This window comes from Papilio xuthus, unplaced genomic scaffold (assembly GCF_000836235.2).
Source record: "Papilio xuthus unplaced genomic scaffold, Pxut_1.1 DF826159.1, whole genome shotgun sequence".
NCBI lineage: Eukaryota > Metazoa > Arthropoda > Insecta > Lepidoptera > Papilionidae > Papilio > Papilio xuthus.
The window spans coordinates 2,438,672-2,458,347 of record NW_013532490.1 but is presented as its reverse complement, the minus strand read 5'-3'; the positions used below and the strand labels follow the sequence as shown (position 1 = coordinate 2,458,347).

The 19,676-nt window shown below is 33.4% G+C and overlaps 1 protein-coding gene across 3 annotated transcripts in view; it reads right to left on the bottom strand.

The window, feature by feature from the left end:
- Window positions 1–19,676, bottom strand: part of LOC106123159 (zinc finger protein rotund) — a 126,998-nt gene that overhangs the window by 60,396 nt on the left and 46,926 nt on the right. For 2 of the 3 annotated variants that reach the window (XM_013319354.1, XM_013319355.1), the window contains exons 4-6: window positions 18,452–18,532; window positions 13,308–13,428; window positions 12,739–12,881 (exon numbers count right to left, since the gene is read on the bottom strand). In XM_013319354.1, the coding sequence (XP_013174808.1) occupies window positions 12,739–12,881; window positions 13,308–13,428; window positions 18,452–18,532 (345 nt within the window). The remainder of the gene's footprint in view (window positions 1–12,738; window positions 12,882–13,307; window positions 13,429–18,451; window positions 18,533–19,676) is intronic. The other variant, XM_013319357.1, reaches the window with a different exon arrangement.

The window sequence follows — 19,676 nt, the reverse complement described above, 5'->3', positions numbered from 1 at the left end:
GCCTGGCTCGCCCGGTGAAATAACACGACCACACAGAAGACAGGCGTCAAGTGAAAGCGATTCCTGTCTGATGAGTGTGCGTCCCGGAGGCCTAATTTAATCCTCTTTCCCTTCCCACCCATTGACTTATAAGGAAAGGATGGGAAGTGGAAGTTGACTTACCGGATGAGAGGATGCATGGAAAGGGAAGATATTTTCTTTCTGTGCATCCTCTCCTCCGTCGATTAAAGGTAGGCAACGCATATGAAATTGCGTATGTCTATGGGCAACAGTCACTTCGCTATTTCAGCGATTTCAGGTGGCCGCTCGCTCGTTTGTCACCTTATGATATAAAAAAAAATCATAGTCAAAGATGTTTTATTACTTTATATTATTACAATAAAGTCTTTTAACCAAATGAATGTGAATTCTCCTAATTCGAACTTTAAAAATAACGGCAGTGTTAACGAATTTCTTTTATCTTCAAATCAAAAACGTAATTTTCATTTCCCACCATACAAGGTATATTCATTTGCATACGTCGAATCATTAATTTTTTGCTTTCGGCCTTTTCTCTTCCTATTCACCCCACATTGAAAGGATTTAACACAAAAAGATGGTATTAAAATAAAAGATTACGTTGCATCACCTATTTGCATACTGAACTTTGTGAGAAATTGTCCCAAGGGATTCGGCCCTACATTTTAATATATGCACATAAGACAATGCAAAAATTGTTTTTATGTTTACGCACCCATACAAGCGGTTTTTTCTTCTTATTTGTTTTTTGCTTTACAATTCGCACGTTGATTTACATATCCAGTTTTGGTCACCCTTCCGCATTACTTTACATATTAAAGTTCTAAGACTATCTTTCTATTTATTTTGGCTTTTATCTTAGAGACAGCGGAATTTTTAATTTCGCTTATAAATTCTTTGGGGTCAGGTTTTTTTCTATAGCTTTTGTATAAGAATAGTAGATCATTAGTGATGCTTTTTTAATCGTGTGAGATTGTTCAGGTCTTAAAGAATATTTTTTTTAAGGTGAATAATTAAAATTATTGTCCCTACAGATTTCTTTTATATGTTTAATTGAATTCCTGTTTTGTTGCTCGTCATCCTTCATTATTTGATGATGAATATTCTGCAATTTTTTTTATTATACACTGTCTTCTTATGTATGGATGGAACAAAACATCTGTCTGTTTGCAATTAAAAAAATCGTGAGAACACAACAGGGAGGTTGGTAATAATTATATAGTTAGAAAATTATTTATTTGATAATTGGGTTTAAATTATTTTATATATATAAAATTCTCGTGTCACAATTTTCGTTCCCATACTCCTCAGAAACGGTTTGACCGATTCTCATGAAATTTTGTGAGCTTATTGAGTAGGTCTAAGAATCGACCAACATCTACTTTTCATCCTCCTTAATGTAAAGGGTAGTACACCCCAAATTTTTTTTTGATTTTTTAGACAAACACGCGGACGGAGTCGCGGGCGACAGTTAGTAAATAGATACAAGTAGTATAGTATAGTATAGATTGATTTTTTTGCATTTCATGAAGTTTCAATTTTTACTTTTTTTTTTTACTTTATAGGTTAAAATGAATATTGAAAAAATGAAAACATTTATAAAAAAAAATTACTGTTATTATATTATTACATTAATCTAAAACAAAGTAATAACAAATTCATTTTAACAAACACAATAACGTGTTTTATTGTTGTAAAAAAAAATATTAATTCGTGTTTTAATAATGTTGCAACTATTTATATTATTATATTTTATTAAAAACTAAGAAATAAACAATGAATATATTAAGTATAATAACACAGAGGTAATTTGTCAAAAAAGGCCTCCAGAGACTTCTAGCAAGCCTCACTTTTGTGTTCCGAATGTTCCACCTAGACTCTAGATCTAGATATGGTACTAATCATTTAACTTAGAATCATAATTAAGTATTCTTTTTGCAGTATCATCTCAATGTTTAATTAACATTTAATAACTTAATCGGTTGTCAATAAAAATGATTCTATTCAGACGAATACAAAAGCAAAAAATTGGTCTTTTAGTTAATCGAACACACGCTTCTAACCCTTTGCAATGTATTTTATCAATAGAAAATATAGCGAGGGCTATAGAAATCATAACAGAAATTGATTTTATTATTAACAATTGTGGAACGCGTGCTAAGATATTGATCAATAGGTTCAATAACTTTGAAACTGGATACGTTTTTTTTATAATTCAACCAGTCTGTTGAACGTCGAGTCGACACAGAATAAGTAGGTTCTAGGTAATTGTCGCGTTTAGAATTAATAGTTTTTTTAGCATATTTACTTTTTTATTTCATTTCCATAGATAATAACTTGATTAATGATTTTATAGTGAATTTTCGTGCAAAATGTTTTTTTTTTGTAAATTTAGCGCTTTTAGTATTGGGTATTAGCAGCATTTTAATGTGATTATTTCACGCAACTTTTTTATAGACAAATTAGCTGTTGCCATCGACTCCGACCGCGCAGGAATGCAATAACTTAATTAGTATGTTCTTTCAGACTAAGTTCTACATCTATGCAAGGTTTCAGCGAGATCCGTTATGTCGTTCTGGAGATACCTTCTAACATAGATCCATCCAAACGTTCGCATTTATAATATTAGTAGGATAGTTATTTTATGTGTGCAAAAACATTTAATAACATTGCTCCTTCCTGAACTAAAACACTGTGGTAAACATGAAAATATGTCTAGATATTAGACAGAGGATATCCACTGTTAGACAAAAAGGTAAGGTGAAAAGAGTAGAGCACTCGTGTAGATCTTAATAATCTTACTAATATTATAAATGCGAATGATTAGATGGATGTACGGATGGATAGATGTTTGAAGGTATCTCCGGAACGGCTCAACAGATCTTGATGAAAATTAGCACAAATGTAGAACATAGTCTGGAAGAACACAGCCAATGTGTTCTTCCAGACTAAATATGTTTTATACTGCACGGAATGAGTCGCTGACGACAACTAGCTTAGTTATAGTTAAATCAATATTTACTTTCTAATACAATCTACTATTGTAGTTTAAAAAGGAAATCTTAACCCTTCGATTAGCTTCAATAAGCCGTTTTGTATCCGAACCCTGCATAAAAGTATTATACGATTATTGAATATTGATGTATTGTGTTTGGTGGCAAAGGGTTTAAGTACTTCTCGTTACTGTTTTGTGCCTTTTTATTTGGAAGCACAATCTTGTACCGAGGTGGTTTGTTAGAATGGTTTGATTTTTAATCTTGAATTTGTTATAGATTCTAAAGTACTGGTACTATAAAATATCATATATATAAAATTCTCGTGTCACAATTTTCGTTTCCATACTCCTCCGAAACGGCTTGACCGATTCTTATGAAGTTTTGTGAGCATATTGAGTAGGTCTGAGAATCGGCCAACATCTATTTTTAATCCCGCGCGGACGGAGTCGCGGGCGACAGCTAGTTATACTTATAATATAAAGGTATCATCATCATCATCAGCAGCTCACTATACGTCCTCACCGAGTGGCTCGGAGCCTACCCTAAATTAAGGGTGATTAGGCCATAGTCAACCATGCTGGCCAAGTGGTTGGTTGACTTCACACATAAAGTTTTATCTCACTAATATTATAAATGCGAATGTTTAGATGTTTGTTAGAAGATATCTCCAGAACGAATCAAAGAATCTCGATGAAATTTTGCATAGATGTAGAACATAGTCTGGAAGAACATATAGTATACTTAATATCTTTCAATAACGGAGTCGTGGGTATAAGTCAGTTTACCAAATTAGCTTAAGACTTTAATATAAGACGTATTTTAAGGGCTTATGATGAATTATTTACAATATTATTTTTAAAAAATTAATTTAATTTCCACGAACCTTACAAGATAGCTAAAGTTTCAGATGAATTCAGACATCTGATTTTAAGTTAACTGTAACCTAACATTTCCAAGACTAGGATCATTAGTTAAACGAATTTAAATAATTTAAACTAATAATCTTCATAAATATTCTCACGATTTTTCAATCTACATTACCTAATCTTTATAATTTCCATAAAACTATTCAAGATTTACAAATTTTAGCAATGACAAATTACTTTAAGTACCATTATAGATTCTTAGTTACTTTCTCACATACAAATTCCTCGACCCATCTGCTCTTATTAGTCCTTAATGTTTTATTCAATAATAGACAAGTATTACAATTATTATGCAAACTAATCTTCTTTATGATTGTGCATGTTGACATAATACCATCAATCTGCTATTTTGATTTATGCTGAGGTATAGGGTTGTGTGTTGAGGTTTATCGATATCGATAAATTCTTGTACGATAAATTTATTTGTTTATTTGGTTCGTCAAAATAAGTACATGTGTTCTTTTATACATCTTAGGCACTATAACAAAAGGTTTCAGGAAACATGTAATTTCACTTACAAACACAACATGTATAAAGTGTTGGTGCATAAACAATAAAAAATAGAACGAAAGAGTATGAAAATATAGTAAATTACAAACAATATTAAACTAAAAAACCAATATTAAATTAAATGTAAAAGAACAGTAGTCAATATGCAAATTACGTTTCAGTATTTTCAAATTTCATATTTCTGAAGCAATTTAATATCTTAAATTGTTTAGTAATCATTGACTTGTTCATTTTATTAACTAAATTATCATAACCAATACAAGAAATTTATTAACAAAATCAAAAAATATTAAGATTAACTGAAGAGCATTTTTAAACTTTTTCCAATCGTCAGCTCAATATATTTATGCATAGGTACGTATAGTTATTTATAAAAAAAAAAGAATTTTCTTTTTATCGATAACATATAGCCATCACTGGAATAAATTATAATGATGGATTATCTCCCTTAAGGCGTCATCACAAAGGCGACTTCGCACCGCAACGGCTATTAGCGAACAAACGCATTGTCATTCAGATTCTGTGTTTAACCTGTGATGTGTTGCACCCTTTACTATTTTTAGCACGTATTTAAAAGGGTCTCGTGCATGTCTGGAATGCATCTTAAGGAATTAGGATAGTTTTATATGAAGGATTAAAATGCTAAATGATTTCTGTATCGCAAAAGATGTTTAGGATACTATAGTATTTTATAGCTTCTATACCTTTATGAGGATTTTTAAGTGATGAATCATCGTCATCAGCTCACTGCACGTCCCCAATGAGAGACTCGGAGCCTACCCTAAGTAAAACACGCTGACCCAGTACGGGTTGACTTCGCACATATCTTTGAATTTCTTTGAATATGAGCAGCATCACGATATTTTCCTTCACCGTAAGAACGTCGGATAAATGTACTTATGGACGGAAAACACATTGTTGTACGGCGGGATTCGAACCTAGGACCCGCAGGACAGTTAAGTGCTTTAATCCCTGAGTCACCGATGGTCTAGTGATAAATATAACATAATATTTAAGTTGAAATAAAAGAACATTAGTCGTTATTAGTCTTAAAGTATAGATTATTTTTAAAGATATAAATAAAACTGAAATTTATTTAAAAGAAACAATAAGAAATTATATATATCTTTTCATAACATTTTAAAGTTAATAAATTATTTCCATTGTAAAATAGAATGTCTTAGAATTTGCTATGTAGTTTGTTACCGACGCTTTTCTTCCTGACCACTAAGCTTGTGGTTACATCGTCGTTCCTTAGAAAGGCTTAAACGAGGAACTTTTGTGTTCAGTAAAATATGAACCGTAATATCTTTAAATATGTTATTCATATTCATTTATTTATTAAGTGATTAAATTTTTAATTTCTTATGACTTGTGTAAAAGTAATTACTACTATAAAAAAGCTATCTCATTTTTTTCTCCAAAAATTATAGAAGATTTCGTAAGGAACTGCTATTAATAAATCATCAGCATAATCATCAGCTCACTATACGTCCGCACCGAGGGGCTCGGAGCCTACCCTAAGTTAAGGGTGATTAGGCCATAGTCAACCTCGCTGGCCAAATGCGGGTTAGTTGACTTCATACATATCTTTGAATTTCTTCTCAGATATATGCAGGTTGCATCACGATGTTTTCCTTCACCGTAAGAACGTCGGATAAATGTGCATATGTAAATCGGAATTCGAAAAACACATTGGTACATGGCGGGGTTCGAACCCAGGTCCTGCAGATTGCTAGTCAAGTGCTTGATAACTGAGCCATCGACGTTCCTATTAATAAATACTCCTATCAAATTAAATAACAAAGATTGGACAAATAAAATTTTGAAATAAATTATATTTGAGATAATAAAATAAATATAACAATTCTGGTTCAAACATTATCTTAATCTTATAATCAACTAGCTGTCGCCCACGACTCCGTCCGCGCGGGATTAAAAATAGATGTTGGCCGATACTCAGACCTACTCAATATGCTCACAAAATTTCATGAGAATCGGTCAAGCCGTTTCAGAGGAGTATGAGAACGAAAATTGTGACACGAGAATTTATATAAAAGATAATATAACTGCGTAAGTTTTGATCGATGGATATTCATTATTACATACGAGTATGTATCTCCAGAACAGCTTCACAGATCTCGCTGTAATTCGGTACTGATGTAGAATATAGTTTGGAAGAACATATAGGCTACTAATTTTATTAATTCAACGCGGGCAAAGTCACATGCTAAAGCTATGTTTTTGAGAATAAAATAACTGTTGATATGATCCTAATTTGTAATCATAATATTGAGTAATATGATACAATTTGTATAAGAATACAAGATTCGGTACGTAGATAGCTCATGCGGCTGTCAGTTAATATTAAGTCAAAACAACCATGATATATGAAAACGAAGTGGAATTAATTCGAAGCAAGACTGTGGTCGCGGTTGAGGTCTGCGGTTGCTTAGACATTTCGACCGCGCGTTTTGTCTGACAAAGGTCTTGTGGTACGAACATGTCATCGTAATGAACACGTTTAGGAAGTTATTAAATATATCTTTAAATCTTTAAAGAAGACTTTTGTAATTAAATAAAGACCGTATTATAAGTTAGTTAAGTGGTCACTGATATTCCCTAGTTTTAATATGAGAAATCTATATTAAGGGTACTCTTAGTAAGCAGTTAACGTTTCTGTATGGCCTAACACATGACAGTAAACTAAAGGTGTGTTTGAGTAACTATAAAAGGACTGTACATCAGTAAGAGATCATTTTCTTTTTCTAATTACATTATCCTAGTATATTAGTAGCTGTTAAACCCTTATTGTGGCAAAATTTCACCGTGAAACGAGCGAGCGGCCACCTGATATCACTGCAATAGCGAAGTGACTGTTGCCCATAGACATACGCAATTGCATATGCGTTACCTACCTTTAATCGACGGAGGAGAGGATGCATAGAAAGAAAATATTTGTATCTATATAACGATAAAGCGGTTACTAATTATAAAATAAAACTTGTTAATGTAAACTGTGCTAAAGATGTATGTAGATATAAAAAATAAATTACTAATAAACGCCTACATCATAAAATTACATATTTTCTTCTAACTTGTAATAAATGAAAGACGTTATCCGTCACAATTGTTGGTTACTAAGTACACAATTATTGACTTCCGTTGTTTTATAAATTAACTGCATTTATCGCAAGTAAAAGTGTTGCCTCTTTTTGCCCGTCAAATTAATAAAGCGTTTTAAATTAAATACAAAGCCTGTGTCTCGATAAGCTTGAAACTGTTTAACGGTCGTAAAAAGGGAGATTAAATATGAAAATGCTAAGTTGCACGCTTCGTCTAACGCCCGCTTACACGGTTGGGCCGCGAAGTATGCGAATCAAAGACAATTATTCAATCTACTGGTTGTTTAGCTCTGTATATATATTTCACTAAACAATGATTACCATCTAGTCGTTCTATTTTATTTTTTTAGAGCAAATCTAAGCGATCTAAATTAATCTGTCTTTACGATAACTATTATTATCGATATTTCATGTGAAATAAATAAAAAAGAAATCGACTTAAGCGTTGCAGTATTCTATTATTTATAACGGCAATGCTGTTTTATCACTCTCTCTCTCTCTCTCTCTTCCCTAACATTTTTAAAGACGTATCCTTAAAATCACAAAAAGTATTAAGATAAATTCAAATCATATTAAAATTGCACTAAGTAAAAGTTCAATTGGTAGTAAGATAAATGTATACGTAAATTAATCCGCGAATTATAAAAAAGTAAATATATAGGCACTTCGTGGCTCCAAAAATAATGTCAATTGTCGTCCGGTGTCAAGTGATAATTGCAGAAAGCGGCCGCGTGCGCCGCCCACCTGCCTGCGAGTTCCGAGGTCATCGCGACTTGCGTGCGTCTTGTGTAAAACAGCCGGTTTTATGGCCCAACGGCGGTAAATCTTGACGAGACAAAATGAAGTTATATTTTTATGTCTTCATTTAACGCATATTAAATGCATAGTCACAATTATATATATAAAAACTATTTATAATTTTATATGACAACTATTTTATTATATAATATTGTATAAATTATTTATTGTGTCAATTATTTTAAAAAAAATTGTGTAATTAAACTACTATTTTATTATAAATTGCATTAAAGTTCTCAATTTGATAAAAACAAACAAACAGTGTGAATTATTGCAAATTATTTTGCCTCTACTTATAAAACTGTTACGAACGACGAGCTTTTATTATTATTTGTTTTTAATTCTACTTACACTTATTTCTCTGTATAACAGCTATTAAATAAGATATTTATATTAAAGTGAATCTTTGGTATAGGTAACTTACATATAACTTACATTTAAACCCAAGTAAAGTTATTGCAAAGTCGCCAATATTTTCAGAACTGAACAATACAAAATATCTAACATCTAGTAAATTTGCCGCGCCGTCTGTCCGTATAGATCAGACAGATGACCGGAAGTAGATGTGATTTTCTTTTCATGAAAAATCGACGCCCATAAGTGCCCATCCAACTTACCGTTACGTTCTATAAACGAATAACGCATCTTCAACTCTACTACCAACGCAATAAAGTGGATTATCATATAAATTCAATTTTACCATCCGAATACATTACCGATTTTCATAGAGTGTCTGCAAATTTAGATTTGCTATTGACATAGATGCTATGTCTTTGAACTTAAGGTTCTTTTTTCTTTTATCTAAGAATTAATTTAACATTGTTCGACAAATGTAGAGTGCTTCATGTAATGATAGGAATTTGCTTGATCGTTTGCGGAGTGTATGTTATTGGGCGCATTTAGTTTTGCTAAAGTAGTCAGGGTGTTAATATAAGGGGTGAATAGAGACCGTAAATTGATGCTTTAATATGTTACGTCAAACCAAATTGACAAAATTAAGCATTTTCATAGCAAATTTATCCATATTTTTATTTATCTACTAGCTATTGTGACTTCGTCCACATGTGATTAAAAAACCCTATGTGGTCTTCAAGACTATGTTCTACATCTTTATCAAATTTGATGAAGACGAAGCCGTTCCGGAGATACCTTCTAACAGGAATCCATCCATCTAAACCAGCCTTTCCCAAAGTGAACGATAACGCCCCCTTGTGGGCGCTGCAGGTCTCATGTTGCGGGTTATAGTAAAAGTTTCGTTTAGAATTCTCCGTTAATATACATATATAGGTCACAATAATTAATTAATTTAATTTGAAGTTATAGTGGTTTTTAAATATGTGAAAATATGGGGGCGCTAAAAACATATTTATTCTCAAAGTGGGCAGTAGACAAAATAAGTTTGGTAACCACTGATCTAAACTTACGCATTTATAGTATTAGTAAGATTATCAGCATCTCGTATTTAAAATATTTTAGACATTATAACAAGCTAGACTTCTAACAAGATAATAAAAAAAGATTAACAACTTACTCTAATAATTTACAATTTTCTAGCGAAATATAAATTCATTTAATCTTAATATTATACTAAAAAGAAGTAGGAATTAACTTTCCACTAGTGTTTTTTTGCAATAAACTGTTTAAAAAGTTACGATGGTACAATAGGTTTTGTTTCGTCAAACATTTTGGCGTCGGTCGGTAGCTACAAACGGGTGGCGAGGCGCGCTCAACTTTTTTGCTAAAGTTCAATGTTTGAATTCATTCCGAGATTGTTGATATTTTTATGTTTTAATTATAGGAGATCTAATTGGTGATAACATTTGTTATCTTATGATATAAATCGTTTGATAATCGCTTTGAAGTAATAAATGTTAACACTTTTCAAAGGCATTGATGACAATTGTTTTCTAACTCTACATATTTTTCAATGATTTATTAAGATTTTACACATGTGAACTAAACATGTGTAAAATCTTAATAAGCATTTTATTAAATTAGATATAAAATATTTTATATCAATAAATATGATAAGGTACATACTAAAATAGATGACGAGTATAGATAGCTGTTACTTAGTAATTTAAAAATGCAAATATTGGTTTTTGGTACGTTTGTATACCAATTTAGTGATTCTTTATAAGTCCAATTTACCTTGTAAGGGATGGAGGTTACAGGAGAAATTTACAAGACGAAATGTTTGATACAAAACATGATTTTTTACCAAAATGTTGTCAACAAATGCCAATCGGCGAAACCCAAAAGCGTAACGTCCCGACCGGGGAATGCGAAAATTTACACAAACGCAATAAGTATTAGCCGATTCGACTTTTTGTCTGTCCGTCTGTCCGTTTCTCCTCACCGCCTCGACAGCGTTTGGGACATTTTTGTGATGACATTCCACAGCGCCCGCAGTTTTGATTAGAAAGCCACGTGATGTCGCGTAGTAAAAGCATCGGCATTCGATTTAGAACTTTCGATTTAAGGTCATAAAGTTTTATTTCATATGATAAGTTTTTTTTTCTTTTAATTAGATAAGACAGTCGGAGAATGTTTGGAACTTTTTTTTAAAATATAAAACAATGGAAGATGTAAGTAGCTTAGGTTCTTAAAGTTAAAGATGCCTGATTTTGAATTTAGACATCTATGGTTCGTTTTCTCTATAATATTAGAATATACATTGATTGTTTCTATGAACAAGATTGTCTTTGATTCCAAAATTTATTGTGCGTCAACCGCACTGTAAAAATCCGTACAAGAATAAACAGACATGTAGAACTTATGTCGTAATCTAATTGTACATTTAGACGTCTAAATCTTATTAATATTACTGATATTATGAATGCGAATATTTAGATGTTTGTAAGTACCTCCGGAAAGATAACAGATCTGGCTGAAATTTAGCATAGATGTAGAACATAGTCTGGAAGAACACATAGGCTACTTATTAAGTTTTTTTTATATCGCGCAGAGTCACGGGCGACAACTAGTAGCACATAAAATAGAATGATAGTTAAGAAGCATTTAGGTATTAAAAAAGTATGTCATTATTATTAGTACGATTTGTAAGTTATTGTGAATATAATTAATCATGAAATAAAAACATGTCATGACAATAGAACATTTGTAAATTTAATTACTCTTTTCAGTCAATAAAAATATTAAACGAGCGAGTTGATTCACATAAAAAAAACAATTGAATAACGATCACAGCAAATTCAAAGCGTTTGAACGTATACTTTATTCAATTGTTATGCAAATAAATAAGTTTTCTATGTTGAAAAAATACATCTTAAAAGGCAGAATATATTCCTAGTAACAGCTAACGTTTACCAAGTAAATTATTAAAAGTAAACGATGATATGATAACGTTTGTGTTTTAATTACGAGATGCGTTATTTCCACCGCTAAACGCATTACGGTAGCGCAAAAAAGTCACGATAGACAAATAATTACAGTTTACGTAGGGCAACACGCGAGTACGGTCAGCAAATAAAATGACAATTATTATTGAAAAGTTCAACTTGATATGACAATACAACGATATATCGTAAACAACAAACTGACGATATAAAAATGAATTCATATTTTTTTAATGCAGTTGGCATGTAATGTAGGTTTTGAAAATATGCATTTCTACGAAAAAGTAAAAATCAGCGACTAGATTATTGATTTAATAAAGGCAAAGAAAGATAAATTTAAAGAAATGATTTACAAATCGCAATATTTACGGTTTCAGTTATAACTTGTCGCCCTCGATTCCGTCGGTGCGAGAAAAAAAATTAGTAGCCGATGTGTTCTAGGCCATGATCTACATCTATGGCTAATTTCAACGAGACGTATGCATTCTGAAAATATCTTATAACAGCCATCCAAACATTCGCATTTATAATATTAGACATGCGATACAAAAGTGTAAACTGATTTATTTGTTTTGTGGACGGTACATGACACAGTTGACGAATTGAATTTTGATGAGTGACAGCCGGCGTTGGCGTTCATTATCATTTCGCCGACGGTCCGCGAGTCGGCCATCTTTGGTCCTTCGAGCCAGATTTTAGAATCCTTTTTGATAGCCAACTATGACAAAGGAGCATTTTTGCACGTAAAGGTCTTATAGTTTTTGATTCAGAAATTATTTTATATCTTACTTCTTACTAATATTATAATTGCGAATGGATGGATGTTTGTCAGAAGATATCTCCAGAACGGCTGACTGGATCTTGACGAAATTTGGCGTAAATCTAGAACATAGTGGGAACATAGGGAAGAACACATAAGCTATCACTTAAGTTTACATTTATTTCCACGCGGATGGAATCGCGGGCGACAGCTAGTAGAACTATTGAAATTAAAATCGATGCTTACCTGAGGACACATCTTGCAGTGGTACTTCCTGGCATGCGCGTGCAAAGGCTGCAGTTTAGCAGGGCCTTTGCCGAGCGGCTGCGGTACCACCAACAGCCCGCTACCACCGCCCGTGCCTCCTACTGGAGATGACGACGATGACCCTGGAAGGGAGGAGCGAGTTGGAAATGGTTGATGTTGATTGATGCTATCGTTTAATGATTCGAATCCTATATGAAACTAGAAAACAGTTTTTTTAGCATAAAATTTTTCCCAAAAATTTGTTTTACCATAATTTCTTATTAGGTTCCTCATTTATCGTTGGTGTCTGAGACTCTGTTTTAAAGATATCGTCAACCCTGACATTGTCTTTGATAAAACAGAGATAACAATATGTCTTTAACGGGAATTTTGGTCTTAGAAACCCACGATCAGTGTGCTAGGTTACTAAACTGCATATTAGAAGGCCATTCCTTTACAATGATAAAACTATTATAGTTTTGTCATACTTTATATTAAGTGATGTGGCCAAAATACAGTAGTTTAGTAATTGCCCGTAAATGCCAAGTATTCCTACAATAGTTACTTACCTGACCGTCCAGGGCCCAGACCGGCGCCATACAGCATCTGACTCATGGACTGATGGTGGCCGAGACGGTCATCCGCCTTCTGGTGGCCGCCAACTGTACCGTCCCCCGTACTCATCTTGGCCTGAAACATAAGAAAGTTCATTGTCAAAGCATCCGTCTGTTGTAACGAAGTTTGGTTGGGTAAATGTTACAAAGTTTTCTGACATTGAATACCCAGAGATTGATTGAAAAGTTTTTGAACATTATGAACTACATTTCACCTTAGGGGTTGCAACATATGTTAGTTGTGAGTACTAACTAGACTAGTACAACATGACTGCACATCAATCTATTAATAAAAACAATAATACGATTTATATTAATTCGTAGTAAAAATTTAAACATAACTCTTATTGTGATTTATAAGAGTTTAAAACTTAGTCTAAACGGATACATAATAAATCATAAACCCAACATTAGTTTGTGCACAAGTCAAGAGTTTGGACTTGCAAATAAATAGTTGCAAGATAAAGGGTTGCAGACAATGGTCATTTTCTACGAAGATAACTTTAACTAATTCCGAATGTCCGAGTTAGTTTATCTTAATGCTCTCTGTTATTAATTCCTTCAAATTTATCTTGGAATTGTTTCGCGAATCTCTTTAACATGTAAATTATTAGTTTTATTATATTTTTCTTAAAATTATTCATCAAATTGGTCATAGAAATTATGTGAGGATGTGCAATGTTTATTTAGAAAGAAAATTGTTTCAAGGTCATAGGTTTGAATCCTAATGAGTTACAAATAGAATGACAGACAATGCAAATAATTTTCATTGATGATTTAGAACTTTGTTACGACATTTTTATTATATTACGACAGGTCTAAGGCTTGCTTATTCGTCACATTCGAGTATAAAAAGCTACGTCAAAAAGCTGTTTTTATTTTGTAAATATATAACACATGACTGTTGATGCTAAAAGCTTAATTAAGTTATAAATGCGTAGTATCATCTCTGTAGACTTCCCCCAACTGAAACGAGTCGAAGTCGTAGGGCAGTTTAAAACTAATATTTTAATGTGGTCCGAGGCTAAAGTGCCATAACTCAGTGACCGCGCCGTCGACCAGACCAATCGTGTGTTATTAATTTATCTCCGGACCTCCTTAACTAAATTATTACACGTCACCCTTTGCTGTGAATAGTTTTTACACGACACTTGTTTACCAGTTTGTCTTCTATAAGAGATAAGGTTTTCGTTAGAGTATAATAGTAATATTTTTTTCAATTTTATAAAAATCATACTGTATATTATGTATTGTTCAATCATCGTCATATTTAAACAACAAGACTCCGAGATTTTTTAATATCATAAGGCGGGAAACGAGCGAGCGGCCAGTTGAAATCGCTAAAATAGCGAAGTGACCGTTGCCCATAGCCACACGCAATTGCATATGCTTTGCCTACCTTTAATCGACGGAGGAGAGGATGCACAGAAAGAAAATATTTTCCCTTTCCATTCATCCTCTCATCCGGAAAGTCCACTTCCCGTCCATTTTTTAGAAAAAAAGGGTGGGAAGAGAAAGAGTAGTAAATTAGGCCTCCGGGACGCACACTCATCAGGCGAAACACGGAATTGCTTCCACTTCTCGCCTGTCTTCTGTGTGGTCGTGGTATTTCACCGGGCGAGCCGGGCCGATACGTGCGAAGATGTTAAAGCGGGCTCTACCACTGTGAGATGTTTAATGATTACACAATTTAATTACTTAAGTAGTTCCTTATTGTAGATTTTTATTATACCAGTAGTATCTAAATAAACATGAAACTAAGCTTAAGTTTCATGTCTCATTTATGTTTGTAATGGTGCAGACAACAGCGTCACAAAATTAAACATACAACAAAATATCCCGTTTGGATAGTTATGTGCTGAACACAAATATACAAGGATATCAATATTTTACCCAAAAAACATAGTTCCCCAAAACTGTGCGATAGTTTTAAGTAATGAGAAAGCAAATTTGTGTGAGCTAACGTAACGAATCGAACCCAAACTATAAATCAGAAACTATGGGGACCCTCTCGTAGCGGTCCGTTGCGAATTAATTTCGCGTAGATAACGCCCTCTACCAACGCGACTTGAAATTTAATTTAAGTGTTCACATCCGTAGTTTGAGGTTATATCGATATTATGAAAAGATTTTTAATTTAACAGTATATTTATTTAATTACTAGCAGTCGCCCGTAACTCCGTCCGCGCGGGATTAAAAAAAATTAATAGTAAGTGTTCTTCCAGACTATGTTCTAAATGAATGCCAAATTTCATCGAGGTCATCAACATCCATCCATCTAAACATTCGCATTTATAATATTAATAAGATTAGTAAGAAAATACGGTTTATAACTAGTGGAACATGACAACGCCATCTTGTTACGTGGTTCCAGGCTTATTCCTCATTCAAACAAAATTTCTGTTTTTTTTTTTCTAATTTATTTAATGTTAACGCAAGTTATGGTACAATGTAACATTTTGAAGACTGTGATAAGGAAATAAGAGTCATTTTAAAACGTTAATAACTCGAGAGCCGCAAACGCAGAGTTATAACGAGACGTTAAAAAAGAGCTCGAGCGAAGACGCTAGAAGAAAATCAATCCTATAAACATTTACTCCTAGATTGTCTTTTGTTTCAAAACCACTGAAACAAATGAGTCTGTATATGAAATATATTTTTGCGTTCTATACATTTTAATGAAGTCATAGAATCTGTTCTTTTACGTGTATTATAATTTTCTTGATAACCAATAAAATAGTAATAACCTCCGAATCCGTAGGTAGAATGAAGAGTTTTCTAACCTTAAAAATGACGTAATAAACCGTAAATCTTGCGATATTCAACGAAATACTTTTATACTGTGTCGTAAAAGGAAAATATCTTACGTCGACGTCCGGGCGTTGTACAGAAATAGTTTAATACAGCGCCATCTATCGCCGCTAATAGCGAGTTTTGACGTAAACTACCCCCAACTTGGATGGACGATGTTTTGACACACTTTGAGTATTTTAAGGTTAGATGTAAATATTTGGAAACCTAACAGAGTAACAAGGATTTCCATGATTTCCATGATTTCCATGAGTTCTTGAATCGCAATTCATTAGTTATGTATCGTGAAAAAACTGGCATAATTGTTAGTATTTTCAAATTGTCATTATCAAACCAACTTGTTTAAAAAGAACACAAATATAGCGGTGTTATATTTAAAATGCAAGCTTTATTTCCTATTATTGATTATTACTCGCGATGAAACTTTAAAAGAACAGTAATAAATGTAGTTTTTATTGGAAAATTTTTACTACGGCATTGCCATATAACTTTGAGAAAATTTAATAGCACTTTAAAGGGATATATTCTTAGGAATAATTGTAATATATAAAAATGCTCGCGTAACACAGAATACGACAATTATTTCTACAGCAATCTTACTAATATTTTACTTCTTACTAATACTATATATGCGAATGTTTGGATGGATGGATGGATGTTGGAAGGTATCTCCAGCTAAACGGATCTCGCTGAAATTTGGCATAGATGTAGAACATAGTCTGGAAGAGCACAAAGGCTATTAAGTTTTTTTTTTAAATTCCGTGTAATGCGTAATAGAGTTGAAGGCGACAACTACTTTTTATAATTGTAGACACCAGCCCAACAACATCTGATGTACGAATGGACCGGTTCACCCAGTGCAATACCACGACCACACAAAAGACACGCGTGAAGTGGAAGCAATTCCTGCGACCCAGTATTACTCTTCTATTCCTACCTTTTCTTATTGTGAAAGTGTCGTATAAGCATAACTGTATTGTTGTTTGTCTCGAGTGTCAGTCAATGTCAGACCTTTGGACCGGCAACACGTGTCGGTACGTGAACGAGCTAAATATAACGCAAATATAACAGAAAGGATGGGGAGGAATTGGCTACGTGGGAGGTGGTCGATTAACGGTAGTCAAGGCATCTGCAATTGCGGATGTCAATGGCCATATGCTCGTTTGCTACCTAATAAAAGAAGCAAACTACCGTCATTTTCTGATTAAAAATAGTTTACTATATAAATAATGTTTTTATAATTAAACGAAACTAGTATAAAAGCTAGTATGTACGATGATACTATAAACAATTGTTTGTAATTTATTTAAAACGTTTTACATAATAACCGGTTCAACGTTAATGTGGTATTTTTCCACGACTTACAATTCATCGATTATCATAATTAATCGTTATTATAATACGATGCAAATCTTTGGGCATACATTACAAGACTGACTCATGGGGAATATTTTCACGCGTATATATGTAAGTTTGTGACTGTCCAGCGATGGTGGCAGGAGACGGCACAAGACAGGCGATTTTGGTGGTCTCGTGTGTCGGAGGCCAAAGCTGACTTTGGGTTACACCGCCAGCAAAGTCAGTAAGTAAGGTTTGTATGTGGATTGGAATAGTCCCGAACGAACGTGTACTGTCCACATTGATGATATACTCAAGAAGGGCTGTATTAAGAGCACCAGAAACCGTAAATGAGCATAGATGTATAAATGTAGAAGTGAGAGAGGTGTGTCAGGATCGTGCCAAATGGAACTCCGTGGCAGAGGCCTACCCCTCTATGTTATTGGCGTTAGTTGTTGTTGTTTGCAAGTATATTCCATTGCGACGGCCTAGAGTCTAATCGATTAAAAAGATATTGAGGAAATAGATTCTATTCGATGCTCCTCTCCCAATTGTCGTATTGTGATGGCAAATCTTGTTTTTTAGTTTTTTAGTTAACAGATTTATTTTGTATCATATTAATATTTCTGACCGTAGGATTCCACTGCCGTAAAAATCGTATTAATAAGTTTCACGGCATTTGAATTGTACGGTAACAAAAGATACATAAGATAGTTCTACGATACTGATAAAAAAACTAAATCAGCAAACTATGAATAAAAAGAAAAGATTGATAAAAAATCTATTTACAATAAAGTCTATTAACTATCTAAAACTAAACTTTAAAGTAAGCAAAAAAATAATAACATTACATTTTCAAACGCAAATCATAGAAAGAAAAGTAAATGAAACATTTCGAACAGTACAGTGAGCAAAACAAGTTTGGTCTACTCTAACAATTCCAGTCTCACCTCGTAGCCTTGTTTGATGGCCATGGCGCCTCGTGGTCGAGACCACGCGGCGTATTCCAGGCCATCTTTCTGTTGGCAGTGCTGTTGGACAAACATACAATGTTAATTTTATTAAGTATATCTAATGTTTAAGTTACTACCTGATGTTAAGCAGTGATTATTTGCTACTAACTGTCGCGCGCGACTCTATCCACATGGAATAAAATAAAATACGTTCAACATCTATGAGAGGTTTTAGCGAGATCCCTTGAGCAGTTCCAGAGATTATCATCAGCTCACTATACGTCCCTACCGTAGGGATTGGAGAGTACCCTAAGTTATTGGTGATTAGGCCATAGTCAACCACGCTGGCCCAGTGTAGGTTGACTTCATACATATCTTTGAATTTCTTAGATATGTGCAGGTTACATCGCGATGTTTTCCTTCACCGTAAGAACGTCGGATAAATGTACATATGTAAATTGGAAATAGAAAAACACATTGGTACATAGCTGGATTTGAAAAAGGATCTACAGTTTGCAAGTCTTAACCCCTGAGCCACCGACGCTTAGTTCTAGAGATACATTCAAACAAACATACATGCATTCATCCAAACATTCGGATTTATATTATTAAGATTTACGCATTCATTTATTAGTCGTAGCACTATTAGTCTGCTCATTACATTTACTTGTTAATATTTTGGTCTTTTATACAAAGAAATTCTCTTTATCTTTTTCTTGAAAGAAACTTTAGAAATGATTCGAAAAATACACACAATCCTAAACAGGCCAACACAATAGCAATAATTCTCTATTATTGAGGATTTCTAATGCCTTATACGACGCTGTTACATTGGTATGGCGCATATATACCTATTTATATATCCCACGTATATGTCGGGAAAACGATTTTTATATCCATGACCCGGCCAACATATAAAATGTTAGTCCTAAACTTGTGCAGTGTCCCTTTCCGACGTGAGATGACTGAGTGGGATGGAGTTATTCACGTGTGACGCAGAACGTGTACATATGTGAAGCGCATAGTTCGAAAAGGTATGGAGACGATTAAACGTAATACTTTAATATTTTTTATTTTATTTTAGATTAGAGATACATAAGTATATTTTACAAATATGCGTACAGAATATTGACTTGATCGTAGACGAATTTGTACAAATGCTACGTTTGGCCTACGCCAACCATCTACGCAAGAGGACACGGGTTCAATCCCAGATTTCGTT